This window comes from Pseudonaja textilis, chromosome 3 (genome assembly GCF_049901715.1).
Source record: "Pseudonaja textilis isolate UNSWEBS1 chromosome 3, rPseTex1.2, whole genome shotgun sequence".
Classification (NCBI taxonomy): Eukaryota; Metazoa; Chordata; class Lepidosauria; order Squamata; family Elapidae; genus Pseudonaja; species Pseudonaja textilis.
Genome location: NC_141992.1, coordinates 76,251,443 through 76,271,013, shown reverse-complemented (window position 1 = coordinate 76,271,013; position 19,571 = coordinate 76,251,443). Strand labels below are relative to the sequence as shown.

General features: G+C 36.9%; 1 protein-coding gene across 3 annotated transcripts in view; it reads right to left on the bottom strand.

Moving 5' to 3' along the window:
• Positions 1–3,292: 3,292 nt before the first annotated feature.
• PKN2 (protein kinase N2) overlaps positions 3,293–19,571 on the bottom strand; it is a 73,686-nt gene continuing 57,407 nt past the window's right edge. For all 3 annotated transcript variants that reach the window (XM_087930132.1, XM_087930133.1, XM_087930134.1), the window contains 10 exons: positions 18,277–18,404; positions 18,023–18,098; positions 17,731–17,822; positions 12,904–13,080; positions 9,173–9,235; positions 8,683–8,759; positions 7,077–7,219; positions 6,618–6,725; positions 5,890–5,970; positions 3,293–5,810 (listed from right to left, as the gene is read on the bottom strand). In XM_087930132.1, coding sequence (XP_087786258.1) covers positions 5,607–5,810; positions 5,890–5,970; positions 6,618–6,725; positions 7,077–7,219; positions 8,683–8,759; positions 9,173–9,235; positions 12,904–13,080; positions 17,731–17,822; positions 18,023–18,098; positions 18,277–18,404 — 1,149 coding nt within the window. In that variant the 3' untranslated portion in view covers positions 3,293–5,606. The remainder of the gene's footprint in view (positions 5,811–5,889; positions 5,971–6,617; positions 6,726–7,076; positions 7,220–8,682; positions 8,760–9,172; positions 9,236–12,903; positions 13,081–17,730; positions 17,823–18,022; positions 18,099–18,276; positions 18,405–19,571) is intronic.

Below are 19,571 nucleotides of genomic sequence, written 5' to 3'. Positions count from 1 at the left end.
GTCTAGTTAAAAATAAGTGGACAATAAGTAGACTAAGGCATTGAAAATAGTTGAGTATCATTGTTGAACAGGAAGGAAACTGAATCCAAGGTTCTACTCCCTACATGTTTCTCTCCAACTTGATATTCCAGCAGCTCCCTGCTGCCATTACTGTTTTCTTTAGCAGAGCTGAAGGTTACAGAAAACAATAGAATGTGTGTGAGTTTGTGTGAAAAGTGTGTGTGTGGGGGGAGGGAGATCCATAGTCCCTCCAGGCCATTGAGATGAAACTGGGAAAATGTATACTTTAATGATTATGCAGCATTTAGGTGAATTAGAAATAGAATTTTTTTTGTGACTAGAAGCTCTTGTCCAAATAGAAAATCAGGTTCATTCCTTTAGTGGGGGATGTCATTTGCTGCTTCAACAGCCATAACGTGAAAGATCTGGCTCATGATAATTTAATTTTTTTTTTTTAAGTCTGCTTAGTACAAAACTTTACAATGTATATGAAAAATAAAATTAATCCTGGAGGCTCATATCTTTCTGTAAGTTCTTTGTTCATGAAAGTGGTTTGCATTCATACAATTTCATGGGTCTAAAATTTGGCATTATTTTGTTAAGGAACGTTACCAGAAGATGGTATTGTCCTGGCAAGTTCTCTCCTATTTTGTGTTAGTGTCTGAATGCCATCAAATGGCTGTGTCAGTCTTTGCTTGCAGTAGTCTGTACGGGCACAGAAATCCAACTTATTGCAATAAACCACCTTGAATGTAATTCACGAGGGCAGTTCTATCAAAATCTAATCAGACAGACTTTTCATATGTAAGTCCAGTAAATGAATTTTATCTAGGGCTTTTTAAAAACCACAATGATTAAAAATCATGTCTTAAGTAGTAATGGGTCCAAACCTTTAGGAAATAGGATTAACTTTAGACAAAAGATAAAGTAACCAAAAAGTTAAAACAACAACCAAGCTGGGCTTAAATCATTTTAGAATCTTGAGATAATTGAAATATTAATTGCTTAACAGCATGAAGATATACTTATTATGCAAAGCATAGATATTTTAATGTTGGGATTATGTGGGCAACCCTTTGCTTAGCAGAGATCAAAATTAAACCTCTTTCAACTTCTGCTTGAACATAATTAGTAAAAGATGTTTGATGTCTCTTATTTTTTCCTAATATCCAATCAGGATCTGCCTTATTTAAATTCACTTCTTTATCTGGTTTTCTGGAATGAATAGACCAAGGGCCAAGAGCCATTTGGATCTGTTTCCCACAGAAAAAACTGGGAACCAATAATTTAACAACAGGTGTGACTGGGTGGGCATGGCCAACTCGACATCACTCACTCCCACCCAGTCACCTCCTGCTCTGGAATATGGAGCAAGTCTCCATCACCCTTACCTTTTCTGACTAGGCGAGGAGTGACAGGGAGGGGAGGGACCAGTCAACAGGGAGCTGCAGCAGAAAGCTGAAAGAGCCGCATGTGGCTCCAGAGCCACAGGTTGCAGACCCCTGCAATAGACCCTGACTGGCTTCTCTGATGTTTTCAGGTATTTGAAGATTGCTATTGTATTTTCAGCCTTATTATCCTAACCCAGGGGTGTCAAACTCCCGTCATCACGTTGTCACATGATATATTGCAACTTTGGCGCCCTTTGCTAAAACGGGTAGGCGTGGTCAGTGCATGGGCCGCAAGTTTGACATCCCTGTTCTTAACCCAACATTTTCAGTTGTCAAAATTTCGTTCATAGGACTCAGGTTTCTAGTCTGTTGATCATCCTGACTTTAGTTGAACATGTTCTAATGTCTCAATCAAAGTGCAGCACCCAGAACTGGACATGTGCAGATTTTTCTTCGACTTCAGAATTTTCTTCTAGTTCCAGGATCTTTTTCTTAAGAATGATTACCAAGACAGGTATTCTCATTTTATGACTGTACACTTGATTTTTGTTTCCTAAGTGACAAACTCTGCATGCATTCAATTTAATTTTTGTTTTCAGTCCATTCATCTAGGTTGTTTTGATCTTTAACTATACCATAAAACTGTGTATCATACAACTTTGAGGTTTCCATTCCTCTCATATACTGGCATTAATGAGAAAATAAAGTGAGAAGGCTTCAACATTAACTTTTGTGCTATTCATTTGATACATCTCTCTAGTAAACCATTCTGAATATATCAAGCCAGCTTTGTACCTATATCATTGTCATATCTAACTAAAAATTAGCTTTCCGATCAGAATCTAATGGAATATTTTGTACAGAAATAAGGTATATTATGAATATAGATTTCTCATTAATTAAATTACAGTGGAACTTTGGGTCATGACTGTAATCTGTTCCAGGACTTTGGTTGCAACCCGATTTGGTCATGACCAGAAGCGAGACCGACTGTGCATATGCCTACTGTGCATGTGCGGAAGGGAAAACCTGTGCGGCTGTATTTGATTGGCACCAGAGGATCTGTTTGCAACCAGAAGCAACAATTTTCCCAAATTTTGGGTCATCACTCGATTTGGTCGCGAACAGAAACATTCATGACTTGAGATGCCACGGTACTTAAAAAAGTTACAAGGTTTGCTTGGCAATTTGTGTTAACAAATCCACGCTGATCTCAGTTAACTAGTAAATTAAGGGCTTCTCTCAATGAATGTTTTGGAAGGGCTCTAAGTGTATTTTACGCAATCATTTTGAATTGTTTCTCTCTTGGGTACAATGAGACAATGCATCAGAAAAGAATCATTTCATTTTGTACATGAGAAAGCAGCAGCTTTAAAAACTCCTTGTGAAAAAATAACAGATAGAGATAAAAGCTGAGATTTTAGGGCCAATTTTCAGCAACACTTTGTAACAACCCAAGTCCTCCCAAGCTTTCAATGCTGGCCTTAGGACCCCCTTCCAATCCCAATGAATTGTAATGTGTAATGTAAACGTGCTAAATATAAATGCAGTTTGGGCTTACTGGATTATGTGACTCTTAGCGGTGTGGTGACTTAGGCTATTGTAATTAGTATAAAACTGAGCTTAGTGTGAAGTTTAATTTCAGCCTGTGTGGGAGGGATACACATTCTGGTTGAAACCATATGCTGAAAATTATTAGTTTAGCTTCCAGTTTACCCACTGAATACTGCACAGAAGTTTCAAAGAAAGAATCAGTTTCCCAAGTGAACCATTAAGGAATTTCCTAAGCAGCTCTATAAACTGTTTTGATTAGAAGACTGCACCTAAGGGAGGTTTCTTAATTGTTTAAAAAACAAAGCAGATATTTATCCACCCTGAAAGAAAAAGTAATACACACACAGTTCCAAAGACATCATTTATCTAACGATCAAACACAAGATTATAATCAAATCAGTATTTTTTTTCCTATACAAATTTCACGATTTAAATTTTGAGTGTTAATTGCAGAGAGTTTATAGTATTACTGTTAAAGGCACATTTCATTTAAATGCATAGTGTACCATTCTAAAATATCCTAATTTTTTTTACAAAGTGCTTCAGCAGCCACATATGTATAGCAAAATATATTTACAATCTAGAGTTTAAAACTTAATTTGCCTATTTTTCAAAAGTAGATAAAATTAGTGCTTTCATTCAGCTTAATTGAAAATACCCTGCCTCTAATGTGATTTTCATAAATTCAAGATTACAAACATTTCTGTACAATTTATACTTACAAAAAGTTTCTTCCATAGGATTTTAAATTTGAAGCACCTACCAGGGACCTAGCTGTTTATAGAAATAATAAGGAAGAAAAGGGGTTGGCAGATTGTACCTCAATATTTAGTGTTTTGCTTAATTAAGATGTAGCCATTTGAAATAAAAAAAACTAAATTAGTATACTGAAAAATGATAGTGCATTTTTTTAAAAAAACTGCAACTTAGTAATATTCATGATTTTTATAAAAAAATATCTATCTTCCTTATGAAGGAATTTACACATGTTATTCTGGCAACCTTCTTATTCCTTATATTCTTGTAAGTTTATAAAATATGATTAGAGTCCCCAGGTATCATAGTGAAACAAAATATTTTATGAATGGGGTGGTGGAATAGATTATGAAAAAAATACCCCACCTCCAAGCACCCCCACACAAACCCCATATTGGTATTACTCTACTTTCTTGCAAAATCTGCCCCGTATATGATTTATTGATGCTGAACCACATTCCAGATTGAATAGTAAGTCTACTAATTAAAAACTTTATGCTTATTCTTGATCTTCTGGTGTTAGGAAATGAAGTTGATCACAAACACATATGCTGACAAAGTGGAATGTTGCTTTCCACTGATTTAAACATGATTTTGTTCTTTCAGAATGTAACAAAAACTACTTTAAAGTCTGTAAAGCAAACACGCAGCATCTAGTCAAAGATTTTAACTTTTGAGGTACAGCATAGTGTTAAGAGACTTAAAATATACAAGTTTTATCAAAAATATTTATACATTCTCTTAAAACATATTGCTTTTACCCTTATTCTCAGTAATTTCCAATTACGATTATTGAATTCAGTGGCCATAAAAATGTATACAAGTGGATTTTCACCATTAAATCTGGATTTCAGTAATACATTCAAACAGCCACTGGACAAAACTAAAAGTGTACAGTTAATCTATATGATTTAAACAAAACATAGTTTCCAAATATACATGTATACTGGGTGTATACAATACACTTCTTCATTCGTTAAACATGAATGTTTTGAACATTGTGAACAGCAAATGTATGATGAATGAGATAACTAGATATACTGATTTGCTAGAATATGATTGAAGTTAATGTGGAAAATACACAACTTTAAAAATATAAACGTATTTAAGGGAAATCCATACATTTAGGAGTATTCCTGATTAAGACTAGAAAAACATTCATTACATTCTTCATATCTGCTGGTTATTTCTGAACAGTGTTTAACAAGATTTAAAGGCAAACACATTTGTTTAGCAAGTGACTTTGGTAAAACCTTTAGGACCAGTCTTTTTTTTCCTGCAAATGGAAGCACTGACACTGCTTTGACATAGGTAAGGTTTTGAAGCATATCCTCACTAATAAATACCGTAAGAGTTTGTTAAACAAGGCATTAGTTTGTAATACACATTATTTTGAGAAATCAAGTCACTAGTGTGCTAGACAGTCTTTGAGTTCTGCTATTTGGGGGGGACGTTCATTCTCCTTCTGAAAAGGACCGACAGCTTTTGTTTTCTTTCTTTAAAACTTGGGCAGGTGATCGGTCTAGCTTAGTTATCTGTTTGTGGTCCCACTTCGTAAAGTAGGTGTTTTGTGATGCTTTCTTCTCTGGAAGAATAAAGATACAAGTACAAGGGTGCCCGTGTGAATGTAGAAAACAGCCCGCACCCACCGAATCAGCTTCAAGAGCTGCACAAAATTGCTTTCCAGTGCTCAAGGTTAGAAAGTAACAAAAAAGGCTATACAAAAGAGAGGCCAGGCCTCCTCTGTATTAAAAACAGTACTGTTTAAAATCTTCATATGATTTAAAAATCAGAAGCTACAGGCAGCAGAGAGGGAGAGTGATCCGAAGAATGGTCTTCTTAGGGTGACTGGAGAAAGTTGTCCTGGGGAAAAAATCGGCTGGAATATTCACAGTGACTAAAAGATTAACACCAATCAGCAATGTAGTCGAAATCCCTGAACATATCCTGCTGATCTTCCAAAAGTATCCGAGGCTCCCGAGGTGGAGTGAGAATAGGCGCTTCTGAGGTAAATTCATCATCAAAATTGCTGACATCTTCTCTTCCTCTTATGACTGGGACGAAAGGGGGCTTCACTTTCTTGGCGAGCAACGCATTCCAGTCAATTAACTGTAAAAAAAAACACCAGTTAAGTGTTATGCTTCTGGCTATTGTTACATTGTAACCATGCTTGAGAGATGGCACTCACCCGAAAAAAGTGATGCTTTTTGACATCTTCAGCATCTTTTTCGCCGGCACCAAGGCGACGCTCTGGATTTCTCCTCAGAAGCTGAAAACAATGTCAGGAATGAAGTCAGGCCACTCTTTTCTACGTATATCATGATGCTATTCCAAACAAATCAAGTACAGAATCATAGTCTGGATAGAGATACTAAGTTTTAGACAAAGACAGGAAACAGAAGCTGTTTTCTCTGAATAGTAGTCAAACCAAGTTTTTTTTAAATTATCATTTCTTTTGTTTGTACATTTGAGGTTTACCAGAATAGTGAACTAGGCTTACCAAATTAGACAATTAGAAACATTGTCCTGAAGCTCCTTCAATTTATAAATACTGCTTAAGCAAGCTAAACAGAATAAGGCCAGCTAATTTGCTCATTAAGTTTTCCAGGTTCATTTGCCCTCATGCATTTAATTAGAAATCTAATTTTCTATTTTGTAAGCATTCAAGGCTTAGTCTTTAACCATCAGGAAGCCTCTGGTTGCATTTCTACTTGCATAATAGTACCTTCTCCAAAGTCCATTGATAAAGGGGAGGGGAATGTCCTAAGTTCTCAGTTGTATCATGCCAGCCATTAAATTAAAGGCACTTTAATTTCAGCACTTCTATTTAATGGCGCTGGGACAAGGGATGCTGTTATTAGTACCAGCAAAACATACTTTCATTTTACAATATCTATTTCAGAAATACAGTCTTACCCTTCTCATTATTGAGATAGCTTCTGTAGTCAGGAATCGAGGATATCTTACTTCATCATTTACAATACTGTCAAAAACTTCTTCTTCATCATCTCCTGGGAAAGGAGACTGGGAAAAAAAAAATTCTTAGGAATGGTAATGCAAAGCCATTTTTAAGGTATTAAAATAATACATGTAGCATCAAGCAAGTGTGTATCTGATCTCTCTCATTCTCTCTTGTCCCCAAACAACATTATTAAACCAAACTTAAAGTAAACCAATACTGAGAAGAGGATGAAACGTCAATCCCATTAAGGCATTCACTTGAGGAATGCTCAAATGGGGGAGACCAGGGCCAAACTTGCAGAATATCTGCCACCACCATGTGTTCGGATATAAGGAGAATTGTACTCTGAAAAGGACATTCTACATTTACAGAACAACGTGTTTATTAACCTCCATACTTTTTGTGAAGCTTACCTCACCAACCAGCATTTCATAGATAAGTACACCAAGACCCCACCAATCTACAGCTCTTGTATAAGATGTTTCTGTCAATACTTCTGGAGCAAGAAATTCTGGAGTGCCACAGAATGTACTTGTTCTGTCACCAAATCCCATTCCTGCAATGGTTACACAAATTACACAAAGATTTACATATGCACGCACGCACGCACACACATATATGTTGTACAGACTGAATCAAATTTGATTTATGTTGTCAATTCCATTTAAACACTCAAATCATTTTGATGTCTATATGTTTAATGAAGTCAATTTAATATTTCAATTCAAAGTGTTGAGTCGGGATTATACCTGGTTTTCAAATCTGCTTTTTTTTAAAGTGGCTAAATGCATGTTTTTAATTCAGTTGGTAAAATGGTATTTATAAATATGCAGTCATACAAGTTCTTCATATAAAATCACTGAACTAGTTTCCCATTGTACCCCAAGTATTTTTTATTGTCCCCTTGCAGTGCAAGAATCCTAAATAAACAAAGAGTTCAAGTGGCAATTGGGGCTGCTTGTAGTTCTGACAATAAGATGCCGTTTTGGTTGGTTCTGAATTATTAAGACAATTTGAACCCAAATCTGAATTCAAAAATATAACTAAACTTCCTTTGAATTTAACATCTGAACCAATAGTTTACAAAGAGATTTTTAAATAACGTATTTGAATTGTGCCTTGTTTTTCCACCATCCCTATTGTAGGAATAAGATAACATTTGATACAGTAGAATGTTATAGACATACACGTAACTTTGAAGAGGTACTGCTAAATTTAAGGGACTTCTATTTATAACTCCCAGTTTCCTGAATCATACTGAAAGCTGCTGAAACAGTGCTCTGAAGAATAGAGCAGAGGAAACTAGAGGACAAACAAAAAAGCCTCCACTTATGAGCAAGGCACATTTTTCTTAAGATTAAAGCTTTAATATTGCACAGCCGATGCCCCTATTCATAAAGCCTTTCTATGGACACTACTTTTCCTGCTATGGAGATTGTAGCTTGCTCATATTAACGTAGCAATTACCACATCAAGGACACATAAAGTGAGGTATAGGATTTTATAAAACATCTTCATTCTGCACATTTGCAGAGCACACCTATCATAAATACAGGTAATCCCCATTTTTAACAACACAACCACTTGTTCAGTGACCAAAGTTACGAAGGCACCGAATAAGGAGACTTACAACTGATCCTCCTAACTGCAGCTTTGGCAGAAGCCCATGTGATCGCCATTTGCTGCTTCACTGCTGGTTTCCAACAAGCTAACTCAAGGGGAAAGTCATCAGGAGATTGAAAATGTCAGTCACGTGACATCACACCGAACTGTCGCATGGTAGTCCCTTAACAGCAGCAACTGGCGCTGCTGCAATTGGTGTCATAAAACAATGGAGTCACATGACATCATGCTTTGTGGCTGCATCACTTAGCAACAGAGTTCCTGGCCTGAATTACTGTAACACATTCCTTTCTTAATCATTCTCCTGCTGGTGGGAAAAGTTGCTGTCTGCAATCACCACAACATGTTCAGCAGAAGTAAGTATTATCAGCCATTTAAAAACAAAACAAAACTTACCTTCCTTGCAGAGACCAAAGTCAGCTATTTTAACAAAGCCTTCAGTATCCAGCAACAGATTATCCAGCTTTAGATCTCTACGAAAGAAATAATTTTTTTTAAAAAAAGTAAAACAACTAAAGCAACAACCCAACTATGTAATTGCTAAGCTATAGAGCTGCCTTCCCCAAGCTGGGTTCCATGACCTATGGAATGGAGAATTGCAAAATTCTCAGCAATAGCCACATTGACTATAATTAAAGTCTACACATTTGGAAGTTACCCAAGGCTATTTTAGAGAGAGTACCACTTGCAAATATTTACTAATTGTTAATGTTTCCTTTTTTCAATCTGAACAAAACATAACAATGGTCAAACATCCAATAGCATTCATTTCTTCTAGGAAAAAGGAACAATTTTATTAATTATAATGACAGCACCATTTAAGCCAGGTTCACAAACATAGCAGAACATAAAATGAAACAGAACACTACATTTTTGAAATACTTACCTGTAAACTATCCTGTGCTCATGTAAATATTGCAGACCAAGAACTACACATGCAGCATAAAATCTGTTTGGAGAGAAATACAATGTTTCAGTACTCATCAATTTTGCACATTTATTTACACTATTGCAAAGAATAACATTTCAGACCCAAATCACAACATCCATGTGAGAGCAGAGCAGGAATCTCCCCCCGACTCCTAGTGCTCAAAAGATGAAGGAGCAGCCATAAAATGGAGCAAATCTTCTATGCTTCAGGCTTCTTTGGAGAAGCCATCAATGTAGCCATCCTTCCAATCTCAGGAGATTCCCATGCAGGAAATGCTGCCTGTCAATTGGGGCACGCTTCCATTATACTTGCTGTGGGGAAATTTTGGACACAAAATTTGTGCTCCTGGTCCTATCCTGATTCTTATCTAAAGGAATTGCCTCCTTGCCTTCCAGGATCCCTTGGCAAACGATCCAGTAGAGTTCTGGCATTATGTTCTTGAGCTACAGTAAATATGATGGTGTGGCTGTTTTTACTTTTCCCAGAATTTCACCAGGACTGTGGCATAATAGTCTCCAGAAATCCCCACAAGAGCAATGCTTAATTCTCTGCAAGCTTTTTCAGCTAGTCAAGAGAGGCTTCTGACTTTGACAGAAGTAATGCTAGTTCCAATACTCTGCGGCCTGTATTTGGGGAGCAAATGCACTCAATATAAAAAGTAAAATTATATAATATGGACTGTAAAGTTCAAATGTAGGACTAATTTGCCTTTCTCCCCTTTTGGAGAAGTTGAAAAACACCCAGTTGCTGAGCATCAGGAAGCTATTTTAATATGATCTGAGGGCAAGGAGAAGATAATCCCTTTCATAGCAAGATGATTCTGTTATGTTCAAAGAAGTAGGAGGCTAACTTATCAGGGCTTGATACAAGCAACTTTTTAAAGCAAAAACATTTACATTCCCTGGAGTCATTTTGGTTCTTAAGCTCTTCTATGGGACTTTTTTTTAGTAATGTAGCTTGTTATATTTCTCAAGAAAATAAAAATTTCCTTCTTCTGTTAATAGAAGACCTAAAGAAAGATGGCCTGTCCTTTGTGGTCCTCGGGATTAAAACCTGGTAAATGAGGAAGCATCACAACAGATTCTTGCAATGGAATCTGGTACTTCTGCAGGTTATTGTCTTGCTATTTATTTTAATAATACTTTATTGTCATTGTATGTATATACATAGTATACGCATACAACAAAATTCAAACCTCTCTCTCTCTCCCCCCCCTCCCTCTCTCTCTTGCCTTTGAGTCAGTATTGACTCCTGGCAACTGTCTGGACAAGTCCCTGCAGTTTTATTGGCAAAAATTTCAGAAGTGATTTGCCATTGCCTGCTTCCAAAGCCTGAGAAAGCATGACTAGCCTAAGGTCACTCAGCTGGCTTTATGACTAAGTTAGGACTAGAATTCTATGTTATTAGGACACAACGTCCACTTGAAGAGCACTAAGAGACTACGGCTGGTTCCAAATGCAACAGTGTGAGCAGAAACGGGCGTCTCTTGGTGCGTCCATGTGTCACCACTTCTACGTGAGCTACACTGGTTGCCTTCTGAGTGCAATTCAAGGTGCTGCTAAATACCTATAAGGCCCTGGATGGCATAGGGCCTGAACATCTGAGAGACCATTTATCTCTTTTCTGCCCAACCAGTATTTCCAGCAGAATGGGTGTATTCCAGGTTCTCTTCATTAAATACTGACACTTCGTGGGGATCTAGGAAAGTATGCCTTTCTTCCCTCTTGCAGCCTCAGCCTCTGGAACAGAGATAAGGATGGTACCTTCTTTCCTAAGGTGGAAGTTTATTACTTGCTCAGGGGCCACTTTGTTTTGTGGCTTAATGTTATTAAGGCATGTAAGTCTGCACTACCTGTTGATTTAGTATCTTAGCTGTTTTATTAGTTTTGTATGCTGCTCAGTCCACTGGAGGTGGGCAGCCAATACATGTAAATAAATAAACAAACATAACTCTCAAAATACTGCTTAAAAAGCTTGTTGTGCAGTAGAGATGCTATGCTTCCATTTGTTTACAGATAGTGTACTCTAAATGTCCATATTTCAATATTCAACTGCAAAAAATAGAGCACTTGACTTAACTACCCAAGTTCCTTCTCTATACTGGATGGAGATTATTTTTACTTTCCTGTTGATGTTTTACCATGGAGAACGCCTAGTTTTTTTAATGATTTCTTCTCTTCTGTCATTCTTTTTCTCTTGAATTTCATTTGGAATATAAAATGTTTTTTTTTTAAATATCCAAGAAAAATATGGCAAAGAGTTCTCTTTCTCATTCTAGGGATTGTTACTAAACTTTCAGTCTTGCCAATCAGAGAATGTAGCAGGAGCCACCCAGATTTCAGGCCCCTTCTCTCAACTGAAGAAAAGGAACCTGCATTGTAAGTCTAATGTTCCACTTCACTTGTCATGAAAATTTAGGTTTTTAAAAGACTGCTCCGATGGGTGGATTTAAGGATTCTGGCAGAGGACAAAACAGATCCCACAAGCTTAAAATCTGCTGATTTCTAACCCTGTGCAGCAGCTATTTGTTTTTTAAGCTCTAGAAAACTGTCACCACCCAAAGGCAACTGTCAGCAGTTATTATTTTCCAGGAAGTAAGAAGTTCACTTTTGTTCAGGCTTAATGCCCCAAGAATCATGTTAACTTTGCCAGATAATACTGGCTAATCTAGTGGGTAGTCAAGTTGGTTAATTTAAAACAAAACCAAAACCAAAACCAAAACAAAAACAAAAGCAAAATACAACAGTAAAACACCTTGCACAATGGGAACTGTAGAGGACAATTTATTACAGGTAGAGTCCTGGAAGTAAAATTAATGATCAAAGTCCTAATTCATTTTACATTTACATTTACTTGGAATTATCTGATCAGACATAGCACTTGAAAGTTTATGACATTGGTTTGCTGTGTAACACCATGTCATTACACATACATGTCAATCTAACACGGATACATGTATTTATTTATTTTCAGGTGGTCCTCAACTTAAGATCACATTTGAATTCAAAATTTCTGTTGCTAAGCAAGACAGTTGTTAAGTAAACGTTGTGCCATTTTACAACCTTTCTTGCCAGAGTGGTTAAGTTGGTAATACAGTTGTTACACTGATTTTGCTTACCAGAGCATCCCAAAAAGGGATCACATGATTTGGGGATGGTGCGGCTGTCATAAATACCTGCCAATTGCCAAGCATTTGAATTTTGACCACGTCACCACTGGGATGCTACAATGGTCATGAGTGTTAAAAATGGTCGTCAGTTGCTTTTTTGAGTGCCATTGTTAACTTTGAACAGTCACTAAATGAACTGTTGTAAGTCGAGGAATATCTGTATTTAATTTCTACAGCTACCCAGCTCAGCAAACAGCTCTGGACAGCTCAAAATTCAAAATATATATTGCAAACGTTTTAAACCAATAAAAACAGTAAAACACATTAAACTAGTAAAAATATTAAAATACCTCACTCAAAGAGAATTTCTCACTGTAATTATGAATCAGATATCTTCATCAAAGTTACACACAATCACTACCGTCTTAAACCAAATTCTGAAGAGTGAGGTATCTTCTAATCTAAACACAGTTAAGCAAGAAATCAGAAGTCATGCTCTCGGTATCCCCACCAGCCAAGTTCCAAAAATCTATTAATTTACAAGATATTGGAGATGATAGGAAGGCTGAAAGCTTACACTGCTCTTGGTTCAGAAAAGACATCAGTGTGTATGTGCATCATGAGATCCCCACCAGCAGCGTATTCCATTACAAAGCACACATGATCTTTGGTTTGAAAGCAGGCGAAGAGGTTCACCAAAAACGGGTGTCTTACACTGTTCACAGTTTCAAAAATTCGCTTTTCACACATGAGACTGAAAGCCGAAAGACAGGAAAAAAAGTTAATGTGATTTATTTTATCGTTAGCGTATCAGAAAAAGAAGTTAAAAGAAAAAAAAGTCCACAAGATCAATTAATGTAATGTGATATAAACAGCCCTTAAAGGCTTATTCCTTATTATATAACATATATAATATATATCTAAATGTTTTTAAGTGCTGATCCCCAGGTAAATAAAAAAAACTAACTGTTGGGAAGAAAGATACTTGAAAAGTAAGTATAGAAGCTTAGAATGGGCTCCTTGAATATATTATATTTATATATCATATCATATCATAAATTATATACTATGTTATATATTATATGTATTATATGATATACAGTATAGTATATATTGTATCATAGTATATTATTATATTTATATATTATGCTATACTACATTGCACCACACTACATTCAGTATGAAAACATATAAATAATTTATAGAAAACAGCACTCAGGCTCGTAGAATTTCCAGTGTGATACAAACAAATGTTATGTTTGTGTTCCTGGAAGAGGATATACACTCATGTTGCACATACCGAGAAAAAGAGCTAAACAGCTGTTAACACAATAACAGATTTCCTGTTGACACATGCTTAGTTTACTTTACACTCTCATCCTACAGTTGTTTGTAATTAGATTCTGTTAAACATATTTTCTAATATGTATGTTTACAAATAATGGATTCAAGGTTCACACCATGTAAAATATATATATATATATATATATGGATCTTTGGTTGTTCGGGTTTTCTCCCGCGTAAGATTCGAAGTATCTAGGCAACGTTTCGATGAAGTCTCATTCATCATCTTCAGGCTTCTGTCTCCGGCTCTGTGCTTCTCAGAGTAATGGAGATTGCAGCTGCTTCCTCCTTTTAACTGCCAGTGGGGGTGGGACTTGATTGGGTGGGGGCTTGGCTGTATTCTGATTGGGTGGGGGTGTGTTCTCATTGGTAGGGGGTTTGGCTGTGTTCTGATTGGCTGGGGGGTTAGCCGTGTTCTGATTGGTTGGAGGCGTGTTCTGTTCAGGTGGGGGCTTGGTTGTGCTCAGGTTAGTCAGCAGACAAGGGCAATGCGACAGTGGTTATGAACACATCTGACTACCAAACCAAGTTAACCAACCTACTCCAAGACCCCGCATACAAACCCCTAAAGACAGACCCCACCACCTACCTAGAAAAAACTACCAAATCCAAAATAAAAGCCTCCCCCATCAGTGAAGAAATCCAGCAACAAATCATACCCAGAGAGAAATCATCCAGATGTCCCAAGCTTTATGGTCTCCCCAAGATACACAAAGAAGGAACCCCACTCAGACCAATAGTCAGCTCCATAGGCTCACCTCTACAAAACCTGGCCAAATTTCTTGCCAAACAACTACAACCCTATGCAGAATCCATCAACTCACACGTAAGAAACTCATTCCAGTTCATCGAGATCATAAAGAAACAAAACTTACAACCTAACGACCTACTAGTAAGCTTCGATGTCATATCCCTCTTCACCCAAGTGCCAATAAAAGAAGCCTTGACAGCCATCCGAAACAAATACAACCCCCAAGCACATCCTAGATCTGACCAACCACTGCCTATCCAATACATACTTCACCTACAATGAACAAAAATACAAACAAATAGAAGGAGCACCCATGGGATCACCCCTCTCACCTGTCATCGCAAACCTCTACATGGAACACTTTGAAACACAAGCTCTAGAAAAATACGACCACAAACCCAAACTCTGGCTCAGATACGTAGATGACACCTTCATAATCTGGCCACACGGGAAAGAAAAACTGAACAACTTCCTCACACACCTCAACAGCCTACACCCCAAAATACAATTCACCATGGAAACAGAAGCCAACAATCAACTTCCTTTCCTAGATGTCTTGGTATACAAAAGATCCAATGGCTCCCTAGGACACACCATCTACCAGAAGAAAACACATACAAACCGCTATCTACATGCACTCTCACACCACCACCCAGCACAGATCAATTCCGTAGCCAAGACACTCATCTCCAGAACAAAATGCTTAGCGATGAACAACACCAAAAACCGAACTACACACTCTCACCAACGTACTTACAGCCAATGGATTCCAAAGAAAGAAGATTACCCACCTAATCCAAAAAGAAACCCCAACCAAAATCCAAGACAGAGAACAAGAAACGGCAAAGCCCTCCTCCCATATATAAAAGGCACTACAGACAAAATTAGCAAGATCCTCCAAAAACACAACATCAAAACAGCATTCTGCACAAACAGAAAAATATCCACCATCCTAAGAAACCCCAAAGACAAAATCGAATTAGAAAACCAAGGAGTATACGAAATCCCCTGCACTGCCTGCCCTACCACATACATTGGACAAACTAACAGAAGAATAAGTGCACGCATTGAAGAACATAAGAACTCAATCAAAAAGAAGAAAGCGACCTCTTCCTGGTCCAACACCTCAAAGCCACAGGACATGAAATTGATTTTAAAAATACAGAACCATCGCCAAAACCGAACACTTCAACAGCAGAATAATCAGAGAAGCCATAGAGATGAAAAACGCCCACACAGCATGAACAAACGAGATGACACCTCCCGCCTTCCAGCCATTTGGAAACCCGCCCTCATGAACAGACGAGTACCTAACATGAAGAAGGACACCAGACCCACACCCATGAGAGCCACACAAGATGCCACCACCACACTTCCATGTAGAAAACAGACTCACACCCACTCAGAAGATGAGACACGACCATGGACCAGAAGCTGCACTGCAGCTGCATCACTACCCACTTCAAACCCCCGAGCCATACATGAAGCAAACCGACACCCACTATGAAGATGCAGCACGACCACGAACTCGAAGCCAAACAGCAAGATCACAGCTCACCAGCTCAAATCCCCAGCAACTAAGACTAACCTGAGCACAACCAAGCCCCCACCTGAACAGAACACGCCTCCAACCAATCAGAACACGGCTAACCCCCAGCCAATCAGAACACAGCCAAACCCCCTACCAATGAGAACACACCCCCACCCAATCAGAATACAGCCAAGCCCCCACCCAATCAAGTCCCACCCCACTGGCAGTTAAAAGGAGGAAGCAGCTGCAATCTCCATTACTCTGAGAAGCACAGAGCCGGAGACAGAAGCCTGAAGATGATGAATGAGACTTCATCGAAACGTTGCCTAGATACTTCGAATCTTACGCGGAGAAAACCGAACAACCAAAGATCCACATACAAATACCCGAGAGAACCTCAGAAAATATATATATATATATATATATATATATATATATATATATACACACACACACACACACACACACACCCTATAATTCTATGAAAAGTATTTACCCCATTTTAGATTTTCTGAATTTGTTTGTAAAAAAAAGTATTATTAGATCCTCCTGATAATATAAAAGGAGCTGGATCTACAAATAACACCAGCTTTAGTGCTTGTTTCATAAAGTCATCCAATGTGTTTGTTTAGCCACTCCTGTAGTAAAAGGAACCAATGATGACCCACTGACCAGCATGTTCCAGCATGTTTCTTTTCATTCATAGACAGCCAGACTGCAAATCCCATTGGTTCTAATACTAGATATAATACATAGTTGTCCTCATTAGCAGTCATTAATCTTCTCTACTCTGAATTCCCTTGCTTTTAAAACTGTCCAAATTGGTGATTATCAGCAAATCTTCTGACAACCAATTCTACATTAGCACTTATCCTCTTATCTGATCATTCAGCTTCATTGTAATAAGAGAAAATTCTTTGTTCTCACAGCACACAAATTTCTATTTAACTCAATTGTGCCTTTATATATTTGAATTTCTGTAATCTAATGAAACCTAAACACCATAGTAAATTATTCTATTTACTCAATTTCTTTTATTCTTTTCTACAATTTATTTCATTCTGCAGTATTTTTTAGATGTGTGATGACTAAAGTTGTGTATAAAACTGCATTCCAAATGTGCTTTATAATGTTGATGAAATGTTACAAGCAGTTCTCACAACCACAATTGAGTTCCAAATTTCTGTTGCTAAGTGAAATGTTTGTTAAAGTGAATTTTGTCCCATTTTATGTGCCACAGATGTTAAGTGAATCATTGCAGTTGTTAAGTTAGTAACACTGTTGTTAAATGAATCTGGCTTTCCCATTGACTTTGCTTGTAAGAAGGTTACAAAAGGGGATCACATTAGCCTGGGACACTGCAACTGTCATAAATATGAATCAGTTGCCAAGCATTTGAATTTTGATCACATGTGACTATGGAGATGCTGCAACGGTCATTAAGTGTGAAAAACATACACATTTTTTTCAGTGCCGTTATAACTTTGAACGGTCACTAAACAAACTGTTGTACATTGAGGACTACCTGTATTCCTTTATAATGAATCTCAGGATGCCTTTTTCATAATGGTCACAAACTGGGTCAATATTTTTAATTGAAGTATTCAACTCTGCAGGAAAATTTTTGGAAGTAGGAAATATTTTCTTATCATATGTCGCTTTATAAATTGAACTTTATATATTGTCACCCTAATTCCAGCTTGTTTCTGAACAACTTAAAACAACAGAGACAATTAAAAACACATTCCTATTTAACTATTATTCCCCTTTATACTAACCTGTCCACTTCATCTCGAGCAACAATGTCTCCTTTTTTTAAGGCTTTAATAGCAAACATTTCATTAGTATTTTTATACTCAGCCAATAGGACCTGAAATACAAAACAGTGTTTTTATTGTTTATAAAATATTATTGGTTTAATGTTTCCTTTAGATTTATAATCATTTTTAAGTGGACACAAATTCACACACAGATTCTCTAAACATACTAAAATCAAGTGAGCCTCAAGTATAGCTATGCAGATACAGAAGTAAGTATGTCAAATACACAAAATCGTAATTTCACAGGTACCTTTCCAAAATGTCCTCTACCAAGAACAGCACAACATCGGAAATCTTGTAAACTAAACTGAAATCTCTGTTGTATTCTGAAATGCACAAATTTAAAAAAAAAATGAGAACCCAACCCTCCTTGAAATAATAAAGCAAAGCAGTTTGCATTCTCTGGGAAGGCTCCCATCAATGCATCTGCAAAGCACATTTTTTGCACAGCCTTATTCAGCATGAAGTCATATATAGTCATATAAAAATAACACAACATCTTACCTTCTATCTTCAGGTACTTGTTTATACTCAGTGTCAGAATTTGAAATCTGAGTCTCACAAATAATTTCTGGTTGAAATTTTGGAACAAAATTATTTTTGTCATTCTCAAAATCAAATGTTTCCACATCCTGTGAAAATTTGAGAAACAAATAAAAAAGAAAGAAGATTCAAAAATATACCAGAAGTATGCTTAATTTAAGAAACTAGTAGTAGTTTTCAGAGCCATAATTTGAAAAAATCATCTATTAAAAACACTTTTGCTACATTTCTACACTTCTATAAAACTTAGAAAGTTAACAAGACCCTGAAACAGGAAAAGTTAAAGGCAATCTAGAAAGCCCAAATTTCCCAAACAAACATACATACATCTATATCCATATCTATATCAAATCTATATCTATCTCTTATTCACGTGCAAGGAAGAAAAACTATGAAGTATTTCTCCATTAGGAAAGGTTCAATTTATAGCCATATATTGAAAGAACATTACTAGCTATGAATGACTGGGTATGTTGTTCTTTATAAGCCTCCTTTAGGCCACCTTTAAAAATACTATGCACACACTTATGGGAGACTAGACTGTCTATCTTTCCATATCTGCACCACCACAAAAATATGCACCCAAACATCTGAGTGCTGCTCCCCAAATTTTGGAGCATTCTTCCAAGCATATATGACCCCCAAATATGGCTGGCATCTATTTTTATGTGACTAGATTTTAAAGGGTCTTCATTATGAAGTGAATACACACACACTACAAATTTAATGAAGCAACCAACTAAATTATGAGGGAAGGAAACAGTGCAAAAGCAATTATTTAAGCAGTCATTTAAAGGAAACAACAGCTTCATGATTACATGTTTAAAATACCAAACCCATAAATTTATTTATATTCTTCCTTTTTCTTTGAGAGCTCAGTGTGGCTTACTTAAAGACCTCTACTAATTTCATCCTCTCTATACCAAACCGATGAAATAGGTTTGGCAGAGAGAAAATGATCAGCTTTTGTGCAAATTACAAAGAGCTCCTCAGAGCTGTCCTGAAAGGGAAATATAGGAAAACCCCATATGAAACCCAATATTGCCTTATGATATGGGTGCCACAGAAACAACAGCTTAGGGTATTAATCATGAGTTGATTACACCTTTTTTATTTAAATTTTTGGGGCATTCTGATAGCCCTTATCTGATAAATAAGAAACATAAATTTACTTCTCTAAAATAAAATTCTGCGTTATATGTAAAATTTACCCACAATTGGTTGCTTAGAGTTCCTGTTGTTGAGGGACAGCTTTG